The following is an 18453-nucleotide window of genomic DNA, read 5'->3' as shown; positions in this document are numbered from 1 at the left end:
AGCTGGTAAATAAAGTATAGAAATTGAACATGGGGATCTAATTTGGAAAGACTATTCTACACCTAAATATACATTGACTTTTTCTCCAAAACATAATAGAAATAAGCAATGTGAATGCACCAGCTGCGGTTTTAAAATTACGATTTAATATTCACAGAAGAGGAAAACACTGTTTCATTCATACATAATAATTGTTTTATAGCACGTTTGTATTTAGAAAATCTTTAACAATATTGTAATAGTTAACTACAGAAATTAATTGTGCTCATCAAAGTTGGACCCTGACGGCTCTCAGAAACTGGCCATGTTTTTGTGATTTCCTTCGGACTACATGGAGTTAATTTGTGAAGAAAAATAATATCGTCGCCAAGATGTTTAAAAGGACCAGAAAGTTATCTACCGTCGATGAAACAGAACCAATCTAGAATTGTCTAAGATGTCATATTTAATCATTCTTTCAATTTTGTTATCTGGAACTGTAACTAGAGATTACTGACAATATATTTATATTATATATATTTTGGTTTCTAATAAATTTGGTTCATAATGAAAAAAAAGAAGACTATCCCCCCCAAAAAGGGAACTGACAAGAGTCACAAGGAAATTCATTCGCTAAATGTGCAAGTAAAAATGAAAACATAATACTAAATAAAACTTAAGAAACTATTTGGCATGATTAATCATACAATTTTAAGGCAGCATTTTATTAAACATAGAAGTACAATCCAGAATTCTGGTGTGAAGTCAAAAATTATTACCAATTCAGCGGAAACAATTGCCTTGGTTACACTATGACTGGCTTCGAGCAATACTGAGCATGATCTAACTGAACAAATCCTGCAAGATCAAACAAGGGTATATTGGATTGAATCTATATTGTCTAAACCTGCCAGATTTTGTTGGTTTACATTTCATACTCGAGTTGTTTTTAGCAGTTAAGAGAATGGCAAAAGTTATGATTAAAACAAGGTGTAAAGGTGTAATTTTCCCAATAATATTTTGGGTCTTTTCTCACAGAAATTCAAAGATGTCCCGGAAATTGTATCCAATAATATGTACCCTTAGTAGTGAACCATTGTACATATGTACCATTGGTAATTCAAAAATAAAAAAATGGAAATTCGGATGAATTCTTCCTAGACAATGCAAAACTACCTTGTTAATATAAAATTTCACATTTCATAAGAAATCAAGTATCCACTGAACTTTTCAGTGTATCTTAAATGTGACAGAATTACATTGACAATGATTGACTTCACAGACAATAAGCCCTGTAGGATCCTTATTCTTTGTCAATGTTACCAAAAATCCATTTCACCAAAATATACAAACGAATTCGGTCAACGTACCGTAATTACATTCATGTGACAAATGTGAAAATAATTCCCCCCAAAATTGACTGTTTTGGTTGCAAGAAACAGCCTGTTAGTATCATGATCTTGGTCAATCAAACAAGTAAGTCTAGCACCATTTAATTTCAAAATCATGTTTTAAAATTTAAACCTCGTCTTGACTTTTCAAAATTTTCCTCCGGGAATAAACGAAATAAATTGCTGGAGAGAACTTGGACCTGAACTTTAATACAACCACACAGGTCCTCTACCAACAACTCAGAAAATCTTTTATTTTCACTCCAGAAAACCCTACAGACATGCATGTTACTTTCAACCCATTATTGTACATTTCTTTAAGGATTACAAAACACTTATCATTCTAATGTGTTTGCATTGTTTCTATCAAGGTACATGTAAGACATCTTGCCATTATTACATTTTTGGGTAGTGGAGGGGGTGGGGGAACATTTTCGGAGCTCAATTTTTCGGAGCCCAGTCTCCTGTCTAACGTCTGATATATCTAAGCATGCATATTTATGTGACCCCACGCCTCAGCCAATCGGAGTCGGCTTTACTAAATCGTGACGCCATTACATTCATGGGACTAAATGTTTTATTGCTCAATTATAATGCAGTGCTTTGTAATACAACAATGGCCGGGCATAGATCTATAAAACCAAGCTTGGCATGTATCGCCTATCGCACATGACCACAGCATTTGTTTGGTGCGGCTAGGTTTTTTATAGCGCGACAATGGGTGAATAACCGAAGACCGGATACAGAAAGTGCCCACTGATTTGTCAAAATCTAGAGGTCAAGAGGTGATTGTCTTGCGTAATTAATCAGAGAAACTGCTCACATAGCATAGACCGTGGCTCTTCGCTATGGTCTAATACATAGACTAGTCAATACTCTGCAAGCACAAGAAACTTTATGCTAAATCTCTTCCATCTTCATACACTTTACAAGCAGCACACTATACTCAAATTGTTATTTTACTCTATTACTGCAACTCTTCAGTGACTGTTTTTAGTCCAAAACTTTTGCAAGTGATAATGATAATAACAATAAAGAGGTTTTTTTTTAATCAGTGGTGGAAGAGATCAGAGATTTCAAAATCTGGTTATCCTAACTTTTTCCAAACCGAAAACGAATATCCGATTTCATCAGAAATTCTCATTCACCTTACAGTCATGCCAACAAAAAGTGACGAGTGAGGTGCCACATGCAATGCCCTCAATGATGATTGGGTATTGTTTGCGGAATTCAACGACCACTGAGCTTTTACAAAATCACTCCAGAGTTCTCATGCTGAACCAAAATAACTGCTAGCATGTGAATTCGGTTACAATCACAGACCATGGAGCACATTGAGGATGTTTCAGTTGTTTACTTTAGCTCGTGTCACAAAAAAAATGGAAGGCTTAATTTTTTTCTAAGGTTGCTTTCCAATACCAGTTTTCCAATATCCTTTCTGAATAGTGGAATTCAAACCAAATTTTTTATAAAAAATCTGGATTTTGATCCCACCACTTATTTTAACTTGTTTTGTTTTAATTGATAGAGTCCCTTTATCACCTCGATATAAAGTGCTACTAGATGTTAACCTAGAATTTGTGAATCAATTTTCTTCATCTTATTGACATTTGACCTGTCAAATGTCAAAGCACTAAGACTTTGGCACTTTATAAAAGCACTCACTCTCAGAGCAATAACAGTAGGACCAAAGATCTTACAAATGGAAAATATCTCAGTTCGCTTCTGCCACTAAATTTTTTTCAGTTCATCGATATTCTTATATTTGTATACAAATATTCATATTCTTCAATACAAAAAGTTGACTGTATTGCCAATGGTGAACCCTGTATATTCTTAGGAATCAAATTGTGGTCATTCAGTATTCACTGGCAGTGAAATTGAGTCCGAGTCCCAAAATCTCCCAGTCTCCTAAAAATAAGTTTTTTTTAGTCCCGACATAATAACCTCTGTATGTTCAAGTATAGGCTCATGGAATATGGAATTTAGTTTGAACTCTTGCACACTACTTTGTCTAGATTCTTTATCAGTGTCCTTCAAGGAACGTCATAAATCCTGGATTTTCTAGAGTTGAAAAAAAAAAAAACAAGTTGAAGAAAAAAGAAGTTCAATATTTTTGAACAGCTAGTAGGCCTACCCAAACCATTTGGCAAATTTATCTTTGTACACTAACAAGATGCAAGCATACCTTATGCTACTTTTGTGTGCAAGAAGTTGAAACATTTGGCGCATTGTTCGAAGCATATAGACATAGCGTATATTCAACAGCACAGGGAATGGACGAGCATTTTTCAAGACCCTTTAGTTAGCGTTACCCCTGATGCTCTAGCTTTTGTGGTTATTGTTGATGTAGATGACAATACCAAAGTGGAGTCTGAGTTGCTCAAAGAAGATGAAGGTGAGTATCGTGTGGGGCGCCAGGCGAACAAACGCTGGGACGAAACCTTTGTAGAATCCTAACGGGCCGACTTTGGCTGTCGTCACGAAACAATCCATCATGTTCTGTTAGCAAAATAAACAATAGAGCATGAAGTTACGTTACCAAAATAAAGCAAATTCCATATTTTATCCCACCAACTGTGTGCTAAGAGAAGTACATGTAGGCCAATTGTGTGAAAACATTTTGAGTTAGGGATAAAATAACCCTGTTTCAGGCTCACATTCACGAGTTACACCACACAAAATTATTCCAAAGATTTGAATGTTTACAACATTTGAGGTTTGAATTGAAATAACTAGACGTAACTGGGGTTACGTTGAGCGTGCCCTTGAGAATGCACTTTGTCACTCATTGCTTCTCTCCACCCAAGAGTAAATGGGTACCTGCGAGGGCAGAGATGGTTCTTGTGGTTGATTTTGGCTGCTTTGCACCGAAATGGCAGCATCCAGCTGTTACTCCCCAGGGAGCTGAGATGGCATTTGGAATGTTTCATTGGCCCAATGAGCAGGGTAATAATGATGTAGCGCCGTGAGCACCAAATTTTCATACTGGTGGATACGTGCACTTTATAGAAAAACACATTTTGAACTTATTATTATGAAATTAAGTATAAACTTATTCCATTTTTTCTGTTCTTGAATTTATAAAACTATTACTCAGGCCGGGAATGTAATGGTTGAAGTCTAGTGACTTGACCCTTACCTTGTACTGGCCTGGTGGGGCATTCATTAGTCTGGTCTTCATTACATCTGTAGGCTGTGTCAACAGAGTTGCACAGAAGCCCTGTGGATGAAGTCAAGGAAGACTGTTGTGAACAAATTAATTTGAAAATCTTCTTTCCCCACATCACTGGAAGAGGTGGCGAACACCACTCACCAATGTTGACTTTTCAATCAATTTTCCAATTTTCCATTTTTCAGATATAAATGCTTGCGTCGGCGACTCAAAACATTTTCAGAATCAAACTTCCTCTGGTATCATAATTTCATTCAGAATCAACTTCAAATTTACCCCACAAAGAGCAGTACGACAAGCCTCATATAATATCACTGGTGAAGCACTGTATTGAATCAATACAAGATCATTAGGAGATTAAATTTCTGTTTAAGACATCATTTACCACATAAAATCTGGTGTTGAAGTTTCTGGCATAATATTCTTGGGGATTTGGAACTGGCTGCCAACAGGGGTCCAACGCCATGGTCCAGTGGTTACGGCGCTTGACTCATGTACGAAGGTGCGTGGGTTCGAACCCTGCCAGGAACATGGTGTTTGTGCCCTTGGGCAAGACACTTAACTACAATTGCCTCGCTCCACCCAGGAGTATAAATGGGTACCTGTGAGGGTCGAAGACCGATTGAGCACTGATATCGGCTGCCGCGTGGTCCCATGGACTGATGAATGGGGTAATAATTGTAAAGCGCTTTGAGATTGTTGATACGATAGAAAGCGCTATATAAGCACGATTATTAATATTATCGATTTGATCCCGAGTCCACAAGCAATCGTAAACCCTTCGATCCTATATGTAGAAGGGCTTTGAAGATCCCAAGTTACAAAAGGCAACAATGAAGAGGGAAAAAGGCAGAGAAAATCTGTACTCACAGCCATAATGCTTGCTGTGAAATGCGTGATGATGTTATCGTTGAAGAAGGAGGTAGTTAGGAGAGTTTGCTTGAACTGGTCATACAGGGACAGCTGAAAAGAACGCACCAGTAAATAAATTCTCAATACACTGACGACAGGTGTGATTAGGAGAACTGACAGCTGATCAACAAATAAATTCTCAATACATTGATGACTGGTGGGAATCCAGTGTATTAAGGGAAACTCCTGACTCTGTCACCAGCGAAATAAACTAGTAAACTTTCATGGACACTAAATATAAGGAGCTTTAGGCCAAGTTATATCATTTAGAAAACCAAAGGCTGTATTTAAAGAAGCACTAAAGCTGAAAATCTTGCTTATCAATAAAAGAACTGAGCAGCCATCCCAAACAGCATGACTGCAAGATGACTGTTTTGCTTTGGAGATATTTCTGTGCTAAGCTTATTTGTACGGTCGACTCTCGTTAGTACAAACTCTGTTAATACAAAATTCTGATTATAACAAACATAAAGCCTTGGTCCCGACTGTGCATTTATGTGCACAATGAATGGGACTGATGTCCTCTTAATAAAAAATTCTGATATAACAAACAATTTGGCTAGGTCCGAACAAGTTTGTTACAACGAGACTCGACTGTATTTGTGTGTTTGGTACTTAAAGTGTACACAGAATTGGTCCATGTAAATACACCTGGACAATAAATTGGACAAAGTCCACATTTACATGCTATTTATAATTCAACCTTGCAATACAAAATAGAAAACAAATATCGTGAAAAGATATACCTGGCCCACCGTCATGAGGATGGCTCTTACTGTAGCCATCGACGCTCCATTGAACAAGTTTCTGAAACCCTCTTAGGGACGGAAAATTAAAGGAGAAACAACGTGGTAAAGCTGGCCACAGATTGTTGAGAAATAAGAAATGCAAGCACAAGTTAATGAAGGTTTCAAATTTCTGTCATCGTGCTTAAATGTCAGTTTTTCAAACTAAACATGCCACTGCCACATAATTCAGGGCAAGCCTTACACAATGGAATATTATGGAATGGGTTTAAACCTATTATTCAGGATACAGAAAGGCATTTGCACTATTTTCTTGTGAGCCAAACTTCATGCGAATAGCAACGTCCAGGTAGGTAATGGGTTTGTCATATTCAATAAAAAAAGTTTATATCTGTACATAGTACTGCAGTCATTGTGTGGACCTGGGAACAATGGTGTCCACACAGTGATGAAGATTAGGACATTCTGTGGACTCGTTCAGGTCCACGTTACATTCCACTTTCTGAAACAAAAACAATGTTCGAGGCATTTTGAGGTTAAGGTTATCATCGCACAATGAAGTAGAAGATCCAAGGAAATCACTTTCAAGAATTCAGTTTCAAAGAGTGTTTACAGTGCATGCGGCAATGTTCTGAGACCTGTTTTCTCTTAAAGGGAAAATACAACATTTGCAAACATCAAAAAATAAAACTACCAAATCATTTTGAAATACCTTGCTGGACTGTTAGTGAATGACAGTGTAAAGCACCTGGTATACTGTCATTTTCAAGAAAAGTGGTATTTTTGTATCAATTTCCAACGCTGATCGGCCGATCAGCGTTGGGAAAAAACTGGCTTTTTTTCAAATACTGGCCCCAATTGACCATCGCACTTGTTTTCAATCGATTACAAACCTATGAACGGGTACGAGCCAGCTAGACTGGTTCCCTGACCTTACAATTCCCCAATGTATGTAAACTGCTCTGTTTCTTCTTATATGGAGTCAGGGAACCAGACTACAGGAAAATGATTGTTTTTCTTGGTTTTTATAGCATTTTCGAACCCAAAACCTCAAAAAAGTCAGTGTAACTATATTTGCTATATATTTCCAACCTCTCAATTCCATCCATTTCTGAAAATTACAACAAAAGCAAATGATGTATATTCCCTTTAACTGCACAAGAATAAAGGAGTGTCCACAGAAGGTACCGGTATGGAAAACAATTCCTCTTGGAGGTCAAACAGCGCCACCAATAGTTCCTACACAGAGTCAATATCATGTGATATGACGACATTGTGAATGTACATGTAGTTGACTGGTAAAGTTATTCCTAACTGTTATGTCGATATACAGGGCGAGTAAAAAAAATGTCCCTTTGGATACGATTGTCTCCAACACATTTGAAAAAGGTTATAAACTGTTTCTCTTCGGCTAACATTCGGTTTGGGTATTGACCAGAGTCTGTGAAGGTTTCACTGATATTCAGCTATGCATGAAAAGGATACAGGGCTTTCTTTAACGTTAGTGAAAAGGAGAAAAATTTAGTAACCTTTCCCGTTTTTGTGGGAGACAAGAACGTATCCAAAGGAACATTTGTGTTTTCTAACCCTGTGCATGTACAATGTGTACATACACAAAGGAGACAAATGCTGTACTGTGAGTACAGCATTCGCTTTAACCGCACACACAGGATTATGCATGTACTGTATACCGACCTTTAATTTAACATCTGCTCCAATTATGTAGACCACTATACACATATAGATGGGGCTGAATCAATACATGTTAATGTGCTTCCATTCCGGCCTATGATCTGTTTGATTTTTTTTTGAAAAGGTCTATACATGTAGTTAAAACACACAGATGCAACATATATGTAAATAAGCTGAGGTGAATCAAAGTAAGATATTTTCGCAGGGGTGAATTCTACTTACGTAAGCAATGCAAATGTTTGCCAATATTCAACGTTCACACAATCGTGACTGACTGTTTGCCACTGACAATTCACAAAAATTCGCGACAAAGCCAAACAAAGTTCCTGAGTCATTTGCTGCTTTTTGCCAGATGGCCGACTCACTCACAGTGAGCCGTCAAAGTTGAAAATTAACATTTTCTGCATCAAAAAAACTCCAACGACTTCATTTACCACTGCCAAAATTTGCTCTACTAGTCAAACTAAATGTCAAATGTGTACAGCTGCTATCTACAATGATTTGACTGAAAATAGTGAATGAGAGGAATTATTGAAATTTGAACAAAATCAAATCTTTCTATTAAGGTCAATTTCACACTTGGCTAAAAAAAAAACCCAGAGGGGGCCGGATACTCACCATATCGATAGACTTTCCACAGCCCATCAAATGCATGCTTGTAGCTACAGACAAACAAACGGCATTTTGTATTATGTACATGTACATATAGCACAGCTGAATATACAGGCAACACATGAACAGAAAACTACAATTGTTGCATGCACGGCTACTATTTATTTAGATAGTGTTGCCTCATGGTTCATCAAAAGGTCAACAGGAGAAGTCACACCCAATATGGTCCATCAAATTGGGCCACATCCCTAATGATCTACCAACAGAGGCCACGCCCCTTATGATCTATCAACAGTGGCCATGCCCCATATGGTCCATCGATCCATGCCATGCCCCTTATGATCAACCAACAGTGGCCATGCCCTTTACGGTCCATCAATAGAGGCCACACCCCTTATGATCTACCAACAGTGGCCGCGCCCCGTATGGTCCATCAACAGTGGCCACGCCCCATATGGTCCATCGACAGATGCCATGCCCCTTATGATCAACCAACATTGGCCATGCCCTTTACGGTCTATCAATAGAGGCCACACCCCTTACGATCTATCAAGAGTGGCCACGCCCTGTATAGTCCATCAACATCGGCCACGCCCCTTATGATCTATCAACAGAGGCCAAACCCCTTATTGTTAATCAACAGAGGACATGTCCATTACGGTCCATCAAAAGAGGCCACACCCCATATGATCTATCAACAGAGGCCTAAGTTCTTATTTCATGAAACGATAGGGTAACTCGTCTTAACTCCTGACTCGTCCTTAAATCAGCCTTAGGAAACATCTTAGCCAAGTTTGATCTTAGAGAGGGCACTCGTCTTAAGTCCAAAGATAAGTCGCAAGATAAGACGAGTTTTGGAAGTCATCAACAGAGGCCACACCCCTATGATCCACAGGCTACACCCCTTATGGTCCACCACAGAGGCTGCACTGTCCATTCAGTCCTTATGGTCCATCAACTGAGGCCAAACCCCTTATAATCTACCGTACCAACAGTGGCCACACCCCTCATAATTAGTGGCATTAGTAGCAACATGCCTCATAATTCATTAACCCTGGCCACGCCCCTTATGTTCCATCAAGAGGCCACTCCCACGATGACCCCTTTATAACATCCCTACCCCTCATGGTCCATTAAGAGTGACGAAACCCCAAAGGTTATTTTACAGAAGGTCTGTCGTTACTTCCTCCATTTTTGGTTGAACAAAGAAAATTCGCTTAGGCAGGAATAGAACCTGCTACCTCTGTAACAATATACTGGTGCTCTACCAACTAAGCTATCCAACCCTGTCTTGCATGTCTAATGATTGGAACATGCCTCTTTTTTCCCCTTTTTTTTATCCAAAAGTCAGAATCCAAAGGGCTGGACAGCTCAGTTAGTTGAGCACCAGTACAGTATTTAGAAGGACGGGGGCTCTAATCCAACTGAAGTCTCTTTTCTTTGTCCAGTCAAAAATGCGTCTGCTTGATACTTTACTTCCTTCGTTTGTCTGCTGCTAGCTTGATGTCGTTCTGCATTCTAACGTTGATCATGTCTGCTGGCGCACCGACAAGACCACCGCACGCTCCTGTTTTGGAAAATAATATCAGATAAAGAATGTGTTGTATTATTAGCAATTTTATAATTGTGAGGCGTTCTGGCAAAATGAGACAGAACTGGGCAGAACTTGAAATGAGGGTTTGCAGGGTATTAGAAAAGAGAATAAAATCCTCCTCACAATAGTATTGATGGCAATTCAATCGGACATTCCGTTGACAAAAAAGTTAAATATTGAGAAAAGGGCCTTTAGGTTTCAACTGTTTTGAAGCCGAGAAAAATGAAAGATACCAATCAATTTTCTTGATAAACACTTTTATGCCACGAATTTTATACTAATGATTTAAAAGTTGTGTAGTAGACATATCAAAGATTACCTATATCAATAAATCTGAGAAAAAAGAAAACAAATCACCCACTTCCTTTTTTGTGTGTGCATTTTTCGCCACCAGGGCCTGTGCCGAGTTCCTTGATAAATTGACACTATAATATGTGTTGGCACTTTTTTTTCAGCCTAACTGCCTAATTTGCTAAAACCTTTATAAATCTTAAAATTAATGTGGCCTGACGTTGCGAACTTAGCAAGTTCTTCTTCAGAGGCTAAAACAGAAATGACAGAGGTACATACATTAACATGGGGGTGCACACAAACATGCAGGGCTGAAAGAAGAAAACCTTTATAAATGTACCAGTACAAAGTCCAACACTCGGCATGAACACAACGTCCATTTCTCTTAACCTAACTTCCTTGTTTTTTCCCCAGGAATCTTCCTGCATCATCCCAAAACTCCTCCACATTCCTTCATGGCCTTGTACTTAAAAACTTTTAGATGAGTATCAAGCCAGACGGAAAGTAATGGAATATGCCCCCCCCCCCCACCCCGCAACAACTGTCCATTTGTTTTAAATTCTTTGTTGGTAATTAAACCAGAAAGGCAGTGAAGCATCTGCTTACAAAAATCGATGCTACATGTACTTATCCCCTTTCCCTCTACAGATTTTTGGAAGCTGAAACCCCCCCCCCCCCCCCCAAAAAAAACCCCCTGAACTTATGCATGTAGATTTTGATGGGGTGACTAGTTTACTTTACTGAAGTAAACACCTGAGGCCACCAACAAATGGTGCGATTTTCTCAAACAGACAATTTTATCTCGGTCTGATAACGCTATCTCAATGTTTATAATTATTTATAGTTTATCGTGTGACATTTATTAACTTTTAAATTGTACTTTGAGACCAAGTTTTTGTTCAAATATGTTTTCCACTTATAGACATAATTCAATTAGATGGTACATGTAGTTTGTTATTTAAAGCTGTTGTAATGCTATTTTTAATACACTGTACAATGTATAAATGGTGTGATGTCTCAATGTACTAAAAAAATGGCCATGATAGCCATGAACAATGGAATATCATTAATGCTATTTTAATACACTTTATAAATGGTGTGATGTCTCAATGTACTAACAATGGCCATGATCTAGCTCATAACAGGTATTGTAGTAATTTTTAAAAATAAAATACTACTAGGCCCTATAGTTTGTGAAGACTGAAGTTTTGACACTAAAAGTTGCACACCAACTACATGTAGGCCTAATATTTCCATAAGTGAGAAATAATTAAAATTTTAGTGTTTTTTTTTAAATTTGCATCATGGAAGCATGCAGGTTTCCAATGAATGAGCTGTGATAATTCACTAAGAAATGTTGTTTTACAATGGGGTGCACATGTCAATATAAAGCTCCAAACTTTTTGTTTGTTGAAAAAGTTGAATTCTGTTCCTTCTAACAGGTCTAACCAGCTGTTGGATGAGGTAGAATTGTTTGGCCTTGGAAACATTAGTGCATTATTTTTCTTCTGAAGCTAACAAAATTGCTCAGAATCTTAAGAGAGTGCATAATAACAAACTCGTTGAATATCAAGCTCAGTGCATTCTATACATTTGGCATGTTTGGAGAAAACAAAGAAAATGTATGCACAATTTTTGGGTTTCGTAACTGAATTCCGTTGCTAACACATGTTAAAAAAAACTGTGCCCACTGGCATATTTTCTAAGCCCCCTTCAATTAGTGTTTGCTTCTGAACCATACCATTTCAGGCGGAATAATTTCATAGGGTATTTGGTACTCATTTAATTGGCAGGTATACATTTTCAGGTAAATCAATTGGAATAGATTAGCAGGGCAATTCCACGGTTACTCACGTTACATTTTTGATGTACTTTTGAGTTTCCTTGGGCTGTTATTACCTTACTGAAAATGTTTAATAACTGTTATCCCCATGGTAGATAGAGTACATGTAGACCTAGACCTACCTAAGCACCAAAGATGACATCAAGAAAAATGTGTTATGTATGATAAACAAGACGCATAAAATGGGATACTCACGTTACATTTTCGTAACGTGAGTAACCGATTTTGTGCGTCTTGTTTATCATATATAACACATTTTTCTGGATGTCATCTTTGGTGCTTAGGTAGGTCTAGGTCTACTCTATCTAAGGTAATTACAGCCCAAGGAAACTCAAAAGTACATCAAAAATGTTACGTGAGTAACCGTGGAATTGCCCAGCAGGAGTCTTGCACTTGCCTGCCCCAGCTGCAATCATGACCTTCTGATAGAACGGCAGAGGTGTGGAGGGATCATCAGCTGTCATCCAGCCTTTGATTGTCTCATATAAACCAAACCTCGTCAAGGAGTAGCTCATCTGGGGTAAGAACAAGAAACAACAAAACTCAGAAATCAACCGTCTCATAACATTAACAAAATCTCGTCAATGAGTAGCTCATCTTAATTGAAATTCCAAGCTGCTCTCCCGTACTCGTCAACAAAATTTTTATTTTGTCTCCAATCAAATTTTAAATTTGTTTATTATATTAATAAAAAAAAAAAAAAACCCATAAAAAAAAGGAGTCAACTTTAAAAATTGTGACAATCAGAAATGTGGACATGGTGGAGTAAGCTGTTGATTGGTCAATTGGGCTGCTATGTTTTTGTAATACAACTACGGTTATCATGGTTATGGAAAACCCGATACAAGGCACAAGCTATGTGGTCAGAATCTCAAGGTCAAGATGCAGTCTGTTGCTGTGCAAGGGGATATTCCATGGACTAGGTTGGGATTGGAGTTTTTCAAAACAAAATAAGTCAATAAATAAATACATAGGGAGTGAGACCATACAATGTACCTGTCTGCAAATGGATGCACTGAGCCCATTGTACAGAGCTAAGCCTCCCTGGGTGCGGTAAATGTGCACTGCCATTCCACTGGCCTTGTACTTCACTCTCTGCTGAGTCTGCAAGTGAACCTACACACAGAACAAAAGTGATCAGAAATAACGATTAACTCGTCGACTAATTAGCCCCAACCCCCTCGGCCCTTTTGGCTAGGAACCATCCTCAATCCTGCAATCCTGCCACCATGTAAACATTGGATGCAGTCTCAATCCTCCAAAATCATCCGTTATCTCTTGACTTTGTTCAGTGGAGGGGTGACCATGCATTGCCTCAATCCTTAAAAATCCTCCAACAATCATGGAATGGGTTGAGGCAGTACCGATGACATTCAGAAGTAGTGCGGATGATATTGAGCATAATGCAGGGCTCAATTATGCACGACTGAACATACATGTACACAATGCTGGGTACAGCCTACGAACTTGACACAAAGCATCCCCCAAAATCAACCAACAGTTTTTTACCATTCAGCCTCAAATTCTCCAAAATCCCCCAAAACTACCTGGAGGATTAAGAGTTGGGGTTAAGGTCAGTATTTTAACCCTAACATGTTATGCTCCAAATGTATGCCCTGATTATTTGACTCCTTAAAATGTGCAGATGAACTTGAGCATAATGCATAACATTTCACTCCTTAAAATGTGCGGATGATATTATTATTAAACTTTAGGTTGTCTCTCGTGATTCATTTTCATGTTGAAGACGTTTGAGGTTTTTTGGTCTATTCTTGTCGATCAATGAATAAAAGACAAGAATTAATAAAATGTGAAAGGAATGTACATGTAATGTGCATTTTTTATGTTTTCTTCCTAAAGGCACAAATAACATAAATGTAAGACTTGATTATTCACAGTTTACAAATCAGGAAATGCATACAGGAAAGAGGAAGTCGGATGACTTACCATTTTTTTGGGTCATAAATCTGTACATAAAACATGGAGTGACTTTGGATGGCTAAGTTGATTCGCATTTAACACAAACCCCCTTGAGTGATTTACTAGGAACCTTCCTCACTCTTGCAAAATCCAATGTTCACCATACCCAAACTGCTGAGCTCTGACTATGGTGGTATGCCTGACCCCGTGTAAACTAGTAAAGTCTCATGGGTTTGTCTTTTTTTTAGGATTAGGCTGTTAGGGGCTTGGCAAACACGAACAATCTTTTGTTCTCCTTCAAGCAATATTCTGAGGTATTTTAAAAAAATTAAGAAATACAATGTATAGGGGAACGCTTTAAATTGTTATCTCTTTAGTCTAAACGATGCTGAAAAGTCGATTACAAGAAAAATACAAACTGACCTTGATAAGATCTAGAGGATGAGTGAAGCAGCAAGCTGTAGCCGAGGCCAGCCCACCAAAATACCACCGTCCTGCACGATGGGTGTGCAACTCATGAATATCATGGTGGATCTCAGTATACGGCATCCTGACTAGCGTCTGGTAACCCAACTACAGCACTCAGAAAACCTCAGCAACCAGTATGGGTATCAGACCGTCTTTTAGATTCTGAGGTGAGCTGACTCCAAATATGTCCATATCAGGCACACGATTTGAGTGAATACTGTGTGTACTCGGCCACAAATTGTCCATGGGTGTTATTTCAATCAGACTTGCACGGAGAACCAGCAAAACAGGTTGTATTCACTCAAGATGATGTCTTGTCAAATGTTGCTAGATTAGAAATGAAAGCAACAACACAGAAAGTTAATTACAAATTAATACCAGTCTGCTCTGATGAATAATTTGAAATTTGTGATTAAACATACATGTACATGTATAATACCCTAATGTTTTAAGACACATTAAACATGTTAAAAGGAATTGAAGGTGAGGCTTGGAACCCATAGTCTGGTACCATCCCATTCAACAGTTTGCAGTCAGTCAGCATGGTCAGGGCCATACATGTAGGTATAAAGCTCAGAGACCAAAATGCTGTACACGTTGTACACAATGTACATGTATGGTGATGTCCCCCCAGTTTTCATTGAAAACATTTTGTCTACCCAGTAACCCCAGGTCAATTCTTCTGCTCTGACCATACCCTACTTGTGGGGTGATGTTCCTCTAGGAACACATCACCCCACAATTTTAACAATAGAAAAACATCACCCCAGAAGAGGATCTTTAGAAAAAGGGATAAAAGGAACACAATGCTATCACCCCACAATTCCGTCTGGCTGGGAGGTCCGCATTTCCAAGGCATGTTCATGGACAGGGACATGGTGCTCATATGAATGGCAATTTGTACCCACAATGCCTGGCTTTGTGAAAGCCCATACTTGAATGTACTTTATTCATGGTGAGTTAGTGTTTGCAGGGGGCGGGGGGGGGGGGGGGGGGGGGGAGAGAGACAACAAAAATGTCAGACATACAATCACAGAAAGAACGTGTCACAATAGCCACTTGCTCATTAATTATCATATATTTCATGCTAGTTTAAAGCCATGTAAAATAAATTATTAGTTAACAAACAACAGTGGTAAAATTCCATTCAGGCTCAAATTTAATTTTTCTCAGCTTCTGAGCACTGTGAGCTTGAAAAGAAAACGTTTGTTGAAAAGCATCTTTTAGTTGGCTTTTCGGATCAGTAGTTTTTATGGAAGGAGCCAATTTTTACATACTACACCTGTACATATGCAGGTGCCATGCACACATCATACCTACATTGTGCTACGTGTATGTAAGTGTATGCACTATACAGGGGTCAAATAAAGGCATACCATGGGTGTATTGTATGCACACATTTCTTCACATTTACTTTTTAGACTCTGTTTGTAGTTTATTTACACTTTAGAACTTAGAAGTACACTCACCCTCTTTATAGCAATAGATAAGAAGTCCCGCCTTTCTCAAACGTTTATTTTTTGTGTAATTTCCAAGTTTGATTGCGCAGACGTTTGCGTAGCCCCACTAGTGTGGCTGCGATAAATTGCTGCACTGTATCTCTGAGCTACAGCGCAGCAATATCGCTAACGTTTGCGTATCTAAATTCCAACATCAAAAAGATCACGTGCGTGCTGGATCATTTCTGCTGTCAGGCACGTAGACTTGATTCAAGGTGCGCGTGGTAAACCCGGACACGAAGGAAAAAAAAAACACTCGTGTAGTCTTTTTTCGTGTTCGGGTTACCACGTGCGCCTTGTAATTCCAACGTTTGTTTGCACACGTCTGCGTATCTCAATTCCAACATGAAATAACACCAAAAAAAAAAGACGTCTGAAAAATGCTGAACTTCTTTTCTATCTCTATCATGTCTATAATAAGTATAAGACTTTAAGAGAGTGATTGTGCTCATAAAGCATTTATTAATAAAGTACAAACTAAAGTCTAAATATTAAAGTCAAAACTTGACAAAATTCTACATTTTTGGGTACATGTTCCAAGTGGCCTTTACTTATGGAGGTACAGTATGTATATAGTCCAGTAAATTGGCCACATTTATGAGGCTATAGTTTATGCCTGTAATTGAAAACTATATGTAAGAACAACCAAAATCTAAATTTCTTATTTTTTCATAGCTATATATTTCTGGCATCTCGTCACATCGTGTATAGGCCTATATACGGGCCCAGTTCCTATAAGGGAACAAATTCCACTTTTAAATTATTTGACCTACCAAACTATTTGGCGACACTAAGAACATACAGGTACGTCATAGATAAAGGGTAGGGTTTTGATTTTGTGAGGGAAATTCGGGGTAAAATGACGATGACGACAAAACGCAACACGAAAATAAAAATGGTTACACTGCGAGATGTACCGTGAGCGCGCAAGGCGTGCTGAATCGCACGGCACCGACTGTAAACCGGGTAGGAAAATCGTAATTTCTACCCCCAAAACTGTTCAAAATTTACAAAAATGATGTCATTAGGCAAAATAAAAAAAAAAACATGTTTAGCGTCCTGCCTCTTTGACAAAAAGGAAGGAGGAGGCCCTTTTTTTTTTCTTTTCTTTTCAAAATGGCCGCCCGACACATTTTTCAAGACAACGCGGCCGGGCTATTTTTCAAGATGGTTACCAGCTTTTTTTCAAAATGGCCGCCACTTGGACTCATTGACTATTTCCACAGCTTTAAACACGGTATAAAAGTCTAAAAATACGATTTCTTTCGTCAGAGATCGTTAAAATTTATCAATTTTTGTCTTTTAAAAAACGAAGTGGCTATCGTTACGGCACTCGTTGTTTAGCGCCCTCTACGATATTTTTTTGATACGCACGCAGGTATATAATTATTTGTTTCCACACGTTTTGTCGAGCAGTGCGCCAGCTCAGCCGATAGAGAGTAGGATTTTGCACCGCGAGGTTGCGAGTTCGAATCTCAGTTTTGCACTCGAATTTTTTTCCTTTTCTAACCTGAGGCTTTGGAGGATTTTTTTTTAAAGGGAAATAAAGTCCGAATTTCATAAAGTTCAAATTCACTTTTTTCCTTCTAATTTTATATTTTCTTGTCATGTTTTTTATAAAAGTTGCCAGGTTGCAGTCTACCGTAACGATAGAAAATGGGAAATGCGTTACGGCTGCCGTAACAATAGCCACTGCGTTTAAAAAAAAAAAAAAAAAAAAAAAAAAAAGGAGGCGGCCTCTAAAAAGGAAGTGGGCGGGGACGCTAAACATGTTTTTTTTTTTACTTCGCCTTATAATATTGAGAGAAGTCTGCTTTAGCTAGGTTGAAAATGTCATTTTTGAATAATAAATAAAAATCACTCTTGACTCTCACTTAATCGAACCAAAACAGGGGCCCTACACTACACGATCGCCAAATTTCTTTATATACCTCCACACATATTCCTCCCCCCCCCCCCCCCATCGAACCACTCACTAGTTGGGGTCAAGAAGTCAACAACAAACACATTGAACACAGCACAGCCACGTACAACATGCACAACATTATGCACAATGCATGCAATGAGAGTCCCGCATTTTCGAGACTAGTCTGCAGAGACAGTCGCAATTTTTTCCCATCATTGCAAACCCTCCAGACCTCATTCACGCCAAAATGCTTACCCTTCTCCAGTAATGTGAGGTAACGTATCACTCAATAACAAACAGGAGATCTTTGCAGAAGAAATATCGCTTTCCGGAGAGCCAAAAACTACGAGCCACGTCGACCTAGGCCTCTGCCTTCTGTTTATTAACCAAAAAACATAAAGTAAATAAGACTGTTTTATACAATA

General features: G+C 38.5%; 1 protein-coding gene across 1 annotated transcript; it reads right to left on the bottom strand.

Annotated features, from left to right (window-relative positions):
* Positions 1–124: 124 nt before the first annotated feature.
* On the bottom strand, positions 125–18419 carry LOC119738627 (mitochondrial dicarboxylate carrier-like). Its single transcript, XM_038213533.1, has 10 exons — positions 18284–18419; positions 14579–14950; positions 13232–13351; positions 12633–12750; positions 9984–10074; positions 8514–8557; positions 6204–6274; positions 5416–5508; positions 4513–4593; positions 125–3872 (listed from the first exon to the last, which is right to left on the bottom strand). The coding sequence occupies exons 2-10, from the start codon at positions 14702–14704 to the stop codon at positions 3696–3698; spliced, it is 921 nt and encodes a 306-aa protein (XP_038069461.1). The 5' UTR covers positions 14705–14950; positions 18284–18419; the 3' UTR covers positions 125–3695.
* Positions 18420–18453: the final 34 nt, after the last annotated feature.

Source organism: Patiria miniata, unplaced genomic scaffold, assembly GCF_015706575.1.
Source record: "Patiria miniata isolate m_02_andy unplaced genomic scaffold, ASM1570657v1 HiC_scaffold_3, whole genome shotgun sequence".
In the NCBI taxonomy this organism is placed as follows: domain Eukaryota; kingdom Metazoa; phylum Echinodermata; class Asteroidea; order Valvatida; family Asterinidae; genus Patiria; species Patiria miniata.
The sequence above is the reverse complement of the archived record's forward strand: the minus strand, read 5'-3'. Positions and strand labels throughout refer to the sequence as shown.

Excerpts from the sequence above, each read along its gene's own strand:
- LOC119738627 (XM_038213533.1), bottom strand. The coding sequence starts at position 14,704 with ATGCCGTATACTGAGATCCACCATGATATTCATGAGTTGCACACCCAT. Across the intron at positions 6,275-8,513 it reads GTGGAAAGTCTATCGATATG|AGGGTTTCAGAAACTTGTTC; the intron begins GTGAGTATCCGG and ends TCCGTCCCTAAG. Across the intron at positions 3,873-4,512 it reads CCCCACCAGGCCAGTACAAG|AACATGATGGATTGTTTCGT; the intron begins GTAAGGGTCAAG and ends TTTTGCTAACAG.